At 34.2% G+C, this 12,689-nt stretch overlaps 1 protein-coding gene across 1 annotated transcript in view; it reads right to left on the reverse strand.

Moving 5' to 3' along the window:
- Positions 1–12,689, reverse strand: part of LOC120349720 — a 68,791-nt gene that overhangs the window by 20,160 nt on the left and 35,942 nt on the right. The window contains exons 11-14 of the mRNA XM_039420255.1: positions 12,084–12,309; positions 9,661–9,704; positions 6,171–6,253; positions 4,225–4,479 (exon numbers count right to left, since the gene is read on the reverse strand). Of these exons, the coding sequence (XP_039276189.1) occupies positions 4,225–4,479; positions 6,171–6,253; positions 9,661–9,704; positions 12,084–12,309 (608 nt within the window). The remainder of the gene's footprint in view (positions 1–4,224; positions 4,480–6,170; positions 6,254–9,660; positions 9,705–12,083; positions 12,310–12,689) is intronic.

A 12,689-nucleotide genomic window follows, 5' to 3' on the forward strand; every position in this document is an offset into this window, starting at 1 on the left:
GAAGAAACAAATTTATTTTATTGACGAGAGTGTGAAAAATTCAGAATAAAATACTATTAAGGTGTAATTTTAATGCTAGTTGAAGCACATAAAAATAAGGGTTAGTATTTTAAAAAGCTATTGCTAGATACTTTATAGAATCTGAGAATAATAGAATGAAATATATAGATAACTTACAATTTGAATATTAAAGAATACATGCTTGATACTAACACTACCAGATGCAAAGTATTAAACATGCGAATCCATGAAGTATTTATTAATAATCAGTTACTAATTATTAAGTTTGCAAACATATTATATTTTTTAAAGGTGAAATATTCAGCTTCATATAAAATATACTGTAGTTCACTATCTAAATGAAATTCGGTTACTAATCTTTATAAGCATTAGAAGCCTGATAATCTTAATTAATTATTTAAGCACGTTCTAGGAGCTGCGTAGATAAATTTAAAGCAATAAATTTCCAAAAAATAAAATAAAACTAAAATGTTTACTAGAACATGGCTCAAGTTAAAACGCATTGCATAAACATTAAAAACCTATTTCAAGCATTTATATACATAAAATTTCTAAAATCTTATAAACAGAAAAAACTCTAGTACCTTCATTTTCAAGGTTATCAAAGAATGAATGAGAACTATATATTATTATGTTGAAGCACTTTGTGTAGAATTTTACTGTATTTACAGCAATTGGTCTAAATTAGCAAAATAGTAATTATCAAAAGAAAACAATCGTAAAGAAAGAAATGGTAAAAAATAAAAATTAACCATTTTAATAAATTAGTGGCGGCACGATTAATATAAGGTTATAATCTGATAAACAATAACATGAGCATAGATCACCTGTTATCAAATGAGTTAACATTATGTGAACGGTTGCACAAAAGCCTGTTCGATTTTAATCTTGATAAAATACCACAAGAGCCACGGTATATACCGAGTGATTCAAAAAGGACATTACAACTTTGAAAATTTATATAATCTTATTAAACAAGGTACAGAGCTGGTTTTGGTGTTGTTTTAAAGGAAAACACTTCAAGTTTTTTACCTTAAACTAAAGATTTTCTATGTGACTTCCGTTAGTTATCCTACATACATCCCATCGTTAGTCGATTTCTTCCCAGACTCGCACTAGCATTTCAGGTGTAACTTGCTCAACAGCAGCGCAAATCCTTGCTATAAGTTCAGTTAGAGTGGCTGGCAAAGGAGGTACATACACCATATCTTTTATAAAACCCCCATAAGAAAAAATCCAGCGGTGTTAAGTCTGGGGAACGAGGGGGCCATGCGATTGGCGCATTACGGCCAATCCACTGATTAAAAAATCAGACTATGGAATTATTATTCATCATAAATCAGCTGACAATTGATTACACAGATGTGTGGAGAAGCCAGTCTATTGCTGTATTTCCATAAGGTCTATAGTTTCAATCAGGTACTTGTGGATGAGAATACTGCGTGAGGTTTACTGTTCACAGAACTACTAGTTAGACAGGAGGTGGAGGAAAAACAGTTTTTTATAACTAATACGGTACTGAACTTAGTTAGACTAAGGATATAGACAAAAGGACCTCTATTAATCTTGGAAGTAGGATACCGGTGTGAAAATATGCCTAGCATGTTCAATATGTATTCAGTATGTATAAAATTCTTCAATTATATTCTGAATAGAACTGATTTTATCTCAGAGTATTTCATCATTCAGGCCTTTTGTTTCAGTTGTCCATACCCACATTGGAATTTAAAGAGACCTGGGATCAAAGGCAGTATGTCCATTACCAGCATGAAGTATGTGGAAAAACTAGATGTAAATAAATTTGTTTTGGATTGTTTGGACTTGTTTTTCGCAATCTTTTATAACATCAGCGCCACACTGATATCGCACTATAAGACAGTTTTTTGGATTGTACCACTCTATCTCTAGTTGTCAAGAATTCAAATAGAATTCAGTAAAAATTACAATTAATTATTAAATGAAAATCTAAAAATAAATGCTCTGCATTATAGTATAGAGAAACAATAGCGTAAGTAGATATCCCTTGGTATAGAGAATTTATGTCGCAACTTTTACTGTTATCTCAAGCCGATTACTGTCGATTATTGTAAATTTTTACTGTTTTGTTAGGGTGATAGTGTATGAACGGCACAATTTGAGAGACTACCAGCGTCACACAGCTGCATAGGAAAGAACTACGTGAACTATCGGCTTGGGATAACAGTAAAAGTTGCGACATAAACGCCCTATACCATGGGATATCTACTTATGCTATCGTTTCTCTATGATTATAGCATTTAACTTTGGTTTTTAGTTTAATAATAATTATTCATCGATTAGCATTTAAAAAATGAAAAGTTATAATTAATAAATCCCCATACAATGTCATGCAAATTAGTTATATGAAGCCAGACGTCATAAATACTGCTGCAAAAGTTTGATTAATTTAAAATTCAATCATGCTGGTTACTAGTCCCAACCGAATTTTAGAAGGTTGGGATGTAAGAAAGGTTTAGGTCAATACATCACTACCAAATGTTTTAAAGTGTTGTTTCAAAATAGTATAGATTGCTCTAAGATTCTCAAGCACTAGAAACTATTCAAAACGCGGCTTGTAAGGTGAAAAATGGTTAAAAACGGTTAAAGGAAAAAGGTTATAGTCATCTAGATAAAAAGCAAAAAGTTCATGTCTACACTCTTAGAATAGAATAGAAAATAATATAATTCTTTATTGTCATTAAACACATTTAAATGTCTTAAGGTTGTGCATTCAATAATTTTTTTTTCAATTTTTTTTCCTTTTTCTAATCTATTGGACAGGTTCTTAGGAAATAATCTATGCAATTGAAATATTTTTATCAGCTTCTGTTAGCTAACAATAGGGCTTCAAAAGTCACTTTTTTGAGGCAGATGGTACACATACCCTACAAAAACTACTGGTCAGAAAAATTTGAGAAAAATATGCAAGTCTCCTCTTCAATATAGCAAAAATCACGTCAACTTTGTTTTTTAAAATCTGAAAAAATTAAATTTTTATGCATTTTAAACTCCTTTTTGACATTCAATGTTCGTTCTATAGACTTCAAATTCATAGAAACTTGTAGTGCTGTTCTTGAAGAATAAAGTTGATGCTTCAACTTCTTTTATAGACACAATAGTAGCCGCTGGTATGTGTGTACCTTTAAAGCACGGTTTTACGCCTGCTATGCTCGGGCAGCAAGTGAATAGTACAGCTGGAGCGATTTAGCAGAATAAGTTTGTCCCTAGAGCTAAGCGCTCGACGTTAAATACATAAAAACTTCTACCATGAGAGTCAATCTCCGAATATAATAAAACGTAGAACTAATCAAATTTGTGAATTAATATAGCTGAAGGAAGCGTAGTTTATCAAGCTGTTCTACGTTACAAATTTCATTACAGTAATTGATACTAAACCTACAGTAAACAGTGATTTATACTAAAACTAAAAGCTACTATTGGTTGTCTAACTCATTGCTTAGTGGGTAAGAATTTAGATTAGAATTTATGGATAGAACAGTTTGTTCTCTTCTTCAGTGTTGAGTATAATCACTAAAACTCTAGATTTCCTCCAATAAAAAAACCCGATCTCATAAAATTTTGTTCGAAGCCTTTAGCTGTGATGACACAACAATGATACTTACAATAATTTTTGTAAACTTCTGTTATTCTATTTATTTTATGTATTTTTCAATACCTGTTGACATGACCGGTTGCAAAGTGTTTTGGATTAATAAAATTGAATTTGAAATTTGAATTTGTATGACAAGATGTGTGTACTGTACAAATGTTCAACACCCTTGTCCTGTCGTTGAGGGTGGCCTTAAACGAATTATAAAGACAGGGATTTCAACTGTAGAGAGACGAGAAAAAATTCATGATAGCTATCTGTTACATTTTAAAATTAAAGACGTTTCATGAAATAAAACATTTGACAAGTTAGTAGGTTCTGCGGATGCAAGTACATGCAATAATTAATTATTGAGAGAAAGAGGGACGCATGCGGCGACATGCGAGAGAGAGAGGCCCGATTGCACAAAAGCTTGTTAAATTTTCATCATGATTTAATACATGGGAACCAATCAGAGAAGGCTGTCTTGGAAAGAAGGCTACTCTGATTGGTTTTCGTGGCATTAATTATGGTTAAATTTTAACAGGCTTTTGTGCAACCGGGAAAGAGAGAGAGGACATGCGGAAGTGCCGCACCTTTTTCGCCTTTCCGTTGGCGGCGGTTTCATTGGCGGAAGAGGGAGGCGAGGAGGGGGAGTGAGGGCTGAGAGAGGTGGTGGGGGGACCTCCACCACCCTCCCCTATTCCACCCCCTCCACCCGATGACACAGACTGCGTCGGTGACGGCTTGCTTGTGCCGTTATTGTTACTGTTGTTGTTATTGTTGTTGTTGTTGTTGATGGGGGTGACAACAACACCCGAACTACCCCTCGTCTTCGCTTTTCTCCACCCCTGTGCGTCCACAACAACATCATAATTATTTCCTACTTTACACCCCTGGTGTATCCACAACATCATAATATTATTTTCCTACTGTTGCAAAGAGATTTCCCACTGGTTTTCACAACATAGTTTTCTGTAAAGTGTAAAGTTTTTAGCTCAAAAATTTCTAGTTTCATTCAAAATTTAGACTTTTTGAATAATTTACTAAGTCACTGTTCTAGATTTTTTGATTTTAGACTCTTATAGTACCTATTTGATTCAAAATTTACTCATTTATCTTAGTATTGAAGAGCGTGAATTGAATTTTTAAAAGTGAAAGTAACATAACCAACATTTTGATTTGGACAGTTTAGTATAAAGTTGGAAATGGGACAGTTTTGGGCATGAGCCTGTTGTGCCTTTTCTCATGTTAAGTATTTGTACACAATGTGATAAATAAATAAAACATAGAGGCCCGGTTGCACAAAAACCGGTTAAATTTTAACCGTAATTAATTTCACGAGAGCCAATCAGAGAAGCCGTGTTTTCAATAAAGCCTTCTCTGATTGGTTCTCGTGGGATTAATCACGGTTAAAATTTAACCGGCTTCTGTGCAACCGGCACACAGGTTTATATAATGTTTTTCTCTTAATTTCAATCATAGTTATTTTCCTAATGTTGCATGAAGAGCATCGAATAGACCAGTTATTTTCAATTTATTGTTGCTTTAAAAAAAAATATTAATCACAATTTATCTAGTATTTTAGAACGAGGTATGGGTATTTCTACACTACACAAATGTAGTGTACAATCATAGAGAAACAATAGCATAAGTAGATATCCCATGGTATAGGGCTTTTAAGTCCTATTATAGTCATATTAGGGCTTTTACTGTTATCTCAAGCCGATTATTGTCGATTTTTACTGTGTTGTTGGGGTAAGAGTGTATGAACGGCACAGTATGAGAGACTAACAGCGTCATAAAGCTTCAAGGGAAAGAACTACGTGGACTATCAGCTTGGGATAATAGTAAAAGTTGCGACATAAACGCCCTATACCATGGGATATCTACTTATGCTATTGTTTCTCTATGGTAAAATATACTAACATGGTTGCAGATTCCACTGCATTAAGGCGAAGTGATGGAAGAGAAATCCATCAAGATTGAAAATACACCAAGATGGGTCCAGAAATATAAAACTAAACTCCATGATGCAAGTTCAAGAAAATAAATAAAGTGTTTGAAGAGAAATACATCAAGATTATAAACAGACTTATGACTATGTTAGTGGAAAAATTCCAAACCTTCTTGTGCATAGAAGAAAGTTCGAAGTTTTAATAAAATTTTGAACATAATAGAGTTATAAATGAAGTCTATTGACCTCACAAAAATGGTGTAAAATTGGAATCCATAAGCAAACCACCAAAATTTATGTTCAATTTCGGTACCGCAGGCCTCATCCAAGTCCGTACAATGTAGCTCAATAAAAAAATGTAGAAAAAAAGAAGGTCAACAGAGGGTACAGAGAAAATACAAGGGTCAAATTCTAACCACTTAATATATCAACAACAATAAGGAGGAAGTAACTCATTCCTTTGCACATGTAAGTGACGTGTGCACCAATAAGAGTGTACATAAAACTGGAACAATCAATAGATGGATTACAGAATTTAACATTTATAGAAAAATAGAAGAATTGTAGGAAGGTTGGATGACTGACCACTTTCTCCTCGTAGAAGCCATGATCATCAGTTCTTTGCTGTCCAAGAAGTCTGTCAGTTTCCAGATCGGTATCTGCTTCTTCTGCAATTGAAACATTCAAGGATTCATTCATATTACCTGTGTAACTGACCCAGAATGGGGGTAGAATTAAGAGATCTCTAAATTCTAAAGGGCGAGTCATCGGACTTTATTAAACAACAAACTGTTGTTTAGCATTCTATTAAACTTGTAAAATTTTATTAAATGAATTAAACTAATTAAAATTTGGACAATAACAAAAATAATCTATATCGGTTCATTGCACATTCTAAAAATTCAAGATGACTGCATGTAAGATTTTGCTAACTGCTTATTTGGATTCTAACTGTTCACGAAGACTCACGTGGACTTTACTCATTTCTCAATTACAAACTATGATACTAGGGATTCGGTCATTCAAGGGTTTTTAGCAAGAGCTGGAAAATATAATGGCACTAACAATCGATCAATTTATAAATTCATTACTATTTAGATATTTTCACTACACTGATTACTCCCGGATAACTTACTAATTTAAACAAACATTGACATATTCACTTCAAATAATTAATAAACTACTTCAACTTGACTTACGGCGAAAAATAATACATATTACAAACTTAAACAGCAAACAAATCAACACACACGTTAATTTTGAGCCTCGAGGCCCGAGGCTACCTCTGGATTTTAAATGTGAATTCGGCCGCGGCTTGATTGGAACTGAACTATTCCACGCAAATTATGTTCCCCTTCCACCAACGAGACAACGGTCCACGTGGAGACGAGAATAATTCCGTGGGAAAGGAAAATAATGCAAGTTTGAAATATTCCCAAATACTCGTGAATTTTCCATCGCTAACGGAAATACAGTTCCGTGAGAATACCTCAACCCTGCATAAAATTGGAGTCTTCCCGGACGCAAGTTAGCAAAATCTTAATGTGAGAAAATTATTTTTCAACAGAAAAATAAATTTCTCACGATAAAAATTTACACACAAAATTCAGCAACAAGATCACTAAAGTCTCATTGTTGAAGTCCTAATTCTACACTTTTCGAATAAACCCATACTAAATTTATCTCTATGAAAACACAAACCTATAATTAATTTATTTATTTCAATATCATCACCATCACACCTGGTTTTCAAATGTGCGAGTATTTCAACTTTTTATTATTTGTATTTATTTATTATTTTTACCTGGTATTACAAATGTGCGAGTATTTCAACTTTTCATTATTTGTGTTTATTGTCTCAAATTATCGAAGTATTTCAAATAATATTAACATATTACCATTTAAAAAACAAAACCTAACCTCCCCTTAACCTTAGAACATAATTAAACAGAAAAGTTCACGTCAAGGCTGTGCAAAGGCTGAAAATAAACTTTCTAGTGGTGATATTTTTTGATCTGTATATCATCAAGCTATAAAAATGGAAAAGGTTTCTCAGGAAAACATTATTTTTTCTGATCATTACTTTTTGAGATATGAGTGCCTAAAGTTTAAATTTTTTAAACAGAACATTTCAAATTCGGTAAGAGTTAAATCCATCAGATTTAGAGGATTAATTCTAAGAAAGTTATTCAATTTACCAGAAATAACTCAACTAAGAGTTATTTTTAGTAAATTGAATAACTTTTTCAAAAATTGATATTTTCAGAAAATGTTTGTTTTATTTAATCAAAATTACCATGAAGAATTTATCCTCTAAATCTTTTGGATTTATCTCTTACCAAATTTGAAATGTTGTCCCAAAAATTTAAACTTTAGGCGCTCATATCTCGAAAAGTAATGATCAGAAGAAAATGTTTTCCTGAGAAAACTTTTTCCATTTTTATAGCTTGATGATGTATACAGATCGAAAAATATCACCAGTAGAAAGTTTATTTGCAGCCTTTGCACAGCCTTAACCTAAAATTGATAAATTGATATTTTCAGAAAATTTTTGTTTTATTAAATCAAAATTACCATGAAGAATTTATCCTCGAAATCTCTTTGATTTATCTCTTACCAAATTTGAAATGTTCTGTCCCAAAAATTCAAACTTTAGGCGCTCATATCTCGAAAAGTAATGATCGGAAAAAATGTTTTCCCGAGAAAACTATTTAATTTTGATAGCTTGATGGTATACAAATTGAAAAACTTTGTAAAATATCACCAGTACAAAGTTTATTTTTAGCTTTCTGGGCCTCAAGTTCATCTAATTTCATGTGCAAGACAATTTAAAAAAACCATCAGATCCAAAATATTCAAAAACATTAGTTGTTGCAATACAATTAAGGGTGTGATCACATTGTATGCGTATTTGTGCAAGTGCACGCTTGGTTTTGCATGCCAATCGCGCCGATGGGAAACAAAATCTGGAAAGAGCAATATGAGCATTCACACTGAACGCGTGCACTTGCTGGTTGCGATCAGTATGAGCAGCTACAGACAAGTCACAACGTGTTTCAATGGCTCTTTCCAGATTTTGTTTCTCTGCTCATGCATGATCTGTCGTGCACTTGCACTTACACGTATCCAATGGGATCATACCCTAATATAACTACAGTATCTTCTAATTACTTATTGAATGCAAAGCGTATGTTATTCCTAAAAAAATTTCACAAACAATAATTTTTTCACTGATTGAACTACTTGACCACTGTTTAGTCCCAGTTACAAAGTAATTAAAATGATTAGAATAGATTGAAAAAATCCCATGTGCCGCCAATGTTTAGAAAAAAATAGAAATCATATGACTGTGATGACTGGGAGAGAGCAAAAGGCTTATCTCAAAACTAATAAATTAGAATAATTAGAAAAACAATATCGGGGCACCGAGCTTCCCTCGTTTTTATTTATTGATAAAAATAACACAATTATTTAAAATGATCGTGTTTATATTTTACAGCTGGCTACACGTCAGCTTGTGAATTTCGGGGATGAAATATTTTTATTTTCGACAGACCGAGTGCGTCTCACTCACTTTCTTACTATCCACAGACGACGAAAGTCTCAGCTGTTCTTCCAAGGATGAATTATCCTTTTAATGTCGTTCAGCGAGTTTTCCCAGGGATGAGACCTAGTGTAATCGAATTTTAATATCATAAACCTACTATGTTCCAAATTTCGTGTAAATCGTTAGATCCGTTGGACATGAATAAATATGAATAACCAAATATAAAGATATATACAGAAATTGCTCGCTTAATATAATAGGATATAGATTAGAATTGGAACCGTTTTGGGCGAAAGCCTGTGGTACTTTTCTGTGAGTTATGTAATTCCGAATGATTAAATAAATAAAAACTACTCTTTTCCTAAACAGTATCATTTTCTAAAGATAGGTTACATTTTCACTTTCACGAATCAAACAAGAAAATAATCGAAATTGATCTATTAATTCAGGAATTATGACTGAATAAAATAAAAGAGCGTACAAATTATTTAAGTCTATTCTAAAATAGACCAGTATTAATTAACTTACCTTCATCACCACTGGGGCCACTCGTTCCAGTTTGGCCTCTCCGCCTGTAATACGAAAGATAAAGTAAGATATTTTTCCCTCTAGAAGTTATAAAAACGTCTGACATACTAAGAAATCAAACATTGGAATGCAATGATCAAGAGTGTTTGAATCACCCAACCACTGACAACTACTTACTCAAATCACAGTTACTTGAATACTAGGAGTACAAATTGGCTATATTTTAGTGAGAACTGTTTTATAAAACAAAGATACACCTGCTCTTGTTTACTTAAATATTTATTTATTTATTTCACAATGGGAGCAACAGGTAAAAAAAACAAATATGCTCCCTTAACATCACAATATATTGCACTTGAAACGACTCTACCTGATACGTCGCGTCAAAATTGTCTGAGAATACAATGAGTACGTAATTGTTTCATTAAAAAAAAAGATAGACCTGCCATTGTTTAAGAGAGTTACCATATTCATGGTTAGATCGGAAACTTTTCAGACCACCCTTGTAGGCACTCCCAGAATCTAAACATCAAAAATATGTTCACCCTTTTAGAGCCCTCCCAGAATCTAAACATCAAAAATATGTTCACTCCTTTAGGGCCCTCCCAGAATCTAAACATCATAAATATGTTAAAGTCCTTTAGTACAGGAAAAATGCTACTAAATGTTGATGATACGGTAAAACTAGTAATCGGATAAGAGTATCCTTATTTTATCCCTAAATAAAGTACATTTTTATGGATAAATGAGTTATTAATAGGTCAAGATTAATAATTGGTTATGCCTTTCAACTAATTATGATTTAAAATTATGGGGTCGGCATATGCAAATACAAAGTGCTATAAATTCATATCCTATATATTATAATATTAGATTATTGTTTACAACACATTGTTTGAAATAGCTAGTTAATTTACCGTCAATATTTTCCTGTATTCCGTTCCCTCAACCCTCATTACAAAATTCCTAGTTCGTCCCCTCTCCATTCTCATCCACCTGATTTGGAAACAGGAACGTCTTCAGTCTAGATATGCAATAAGGCCGAGACCATATAAGGCATATTTTCAGGCGTTTTCAGACGAGTCGGCAGGGCAAGACGCTCTCCGATTGGCTGATTATCAGCTGATTCTCGAAGGCCAACCCAATCAGCCAATCGGAGAACTTTCTGTCCTGTGCTGACTCGTCTGAAAAAACGCACAATATGATCTCGCCCTTACTCTCGTGGTGTGAAAGGCTCAACTCACACTCACGTGAATCAAGTCGAGAAGAGACTGCGACTCTAGTCTCTTATCGACGCAGGATGTGTTTTAAAATAGTGGCACTCAGACCAGTCGACTCTAGCCTCCGCGACTCCACGACTGTGAGACTGAGTCGAGCGTCGTCGACTCGACATGTTGGTCGAGCCTCGACTTGAGTTGCATAGTACCGTGCATTTTTAAAGAAAGTGAGGTTATGTTTTATGAAAATAATGTTTTATCATTTTTTGAAACATTCAAGGATTCATTCATATTACCTGGTTTTCAAATGTGCGAGTATTTCAACTTTTTATTATTTGTATTTATTTATTATTTTTACCTGGTATTACAAGTGTGCGAGTATTTCAACTCTTCATTATTTGTGTTTATTACACACATTATTACGACCGGGAATCCCCCGCTTAGTCAAAACCACTCCACCCCATAAACTTTTTGATAATTAGCACATATTTACCCTTTCAGTCTGTCACCATGAGTGAGAATAAGAACAGTGTTGATATGTTTGCTATGCTGAGTGACAGAGGTTCAAAGTTATTGGTGTTTGAAGGTTTAAATTTTCAAAAATTATATATCTATCATCCACATTGTCATTTCTACCACAGTCTTTGTCATTCAAACAAATTCAGAAATGAGAAGTCAAAACATTAGAGTGAACGATTGAGACGATGTCTTTACTAGAACCAATATTTGACAGAGATCAAAGATGACTGTATCTTAATGAATGATTGATCGTACAATCATGGTTCTAGCCCAATCTTTTAATATCAATTAGAATGGAATTATAGGAAAGAAATTTGTATCTCATTAACTAGGCTAATATGTTGTCATAATACAGTAGTGTTTTGCTTTAAGCTTCCTTAGGATACTGGAGTGAATTTTAATTTCGCTCCTTCAGTCGGGGAACGTAATTTTCGGCTGCTAGTGATAGCGAAATAACGTCACTCGTGATGACGTCACGGACGTTCACTTTGTTATGGTCATTATGCGAGTGGCTAAACACATTCTGACCGCTAGGCGTAATCGGCAGATTCCCAATTTTTCAATCATGAAAAAGAAGAAGAAGAAGAAGAAGAAGAAGAAGAGAAGAGGAAGCGGAAGAGGTAGGAGAAGGAGAAGAAGAAAAAGAAAAGGAAAAGAAGAATACAGTTTCTTATTTCATAAACTGACCTTGGAATCCATATGGGACTGGTGTTGAGTTGAAGGGGCGGGGTCTGGCTGGGCGGCGAGCGGAGGGGCAGTGTCTTGGTGCGCTGCAGCGTGAGGCGGATGTCCTTTAGTGCCGCCTCCACGCTGGGGGCAGAGGGGGTAGCAGCCTGGGGCGGTGTGTCCAGGCTCAGGCGGCGGTGGGGGGCGGGTGCTGGCGGCGGAGGAGGTGTACGGTCGCAGACACCACCTGAATTAATTCAATACAAATTAATATGAATTAGCTGTAACAACATGCAATAAGTGATGAAACCAAATCGAATTTATCAATATTATTTATTACATACACATAGCATAGGCCTATACTTTTTGACCAGAATCATGAATTAGATATCATATCGAACAAAACTATAACTTACTACACTTGAATGATTGACTTGCCAGCAAGTTTGCTACATTGCTCTTTTGGAGTACAGAGCTGCCAGATTCTACAGCCTCTAGAGAGCCTGTGAGCTAATTGTGTGAGAGAAAAAGCGGAAAAAGAGAGCGTAGGCCTTTTTTATAGAATCAGCATAAGAACGGCAACAGTCTTCTCTTGTTATATTGAAATAACATTGTCCATAAAGCCCC

The sequence above is a fragment of the Nilaparvata lugens genome, chromosome 2, assembly GCF_014356525.2.
Source record: "Nilaparvata lugens isolate BPH chromosome 2, ASM1435652v1, whole genome shotgun sequence".
NCBI classification, from domain to species: Eukaryota; Metazoa; Arthropoda; class Insecta; order Hemiptera; family Delphacidae; genus Nilaparvata; species Nilaparvata lugens.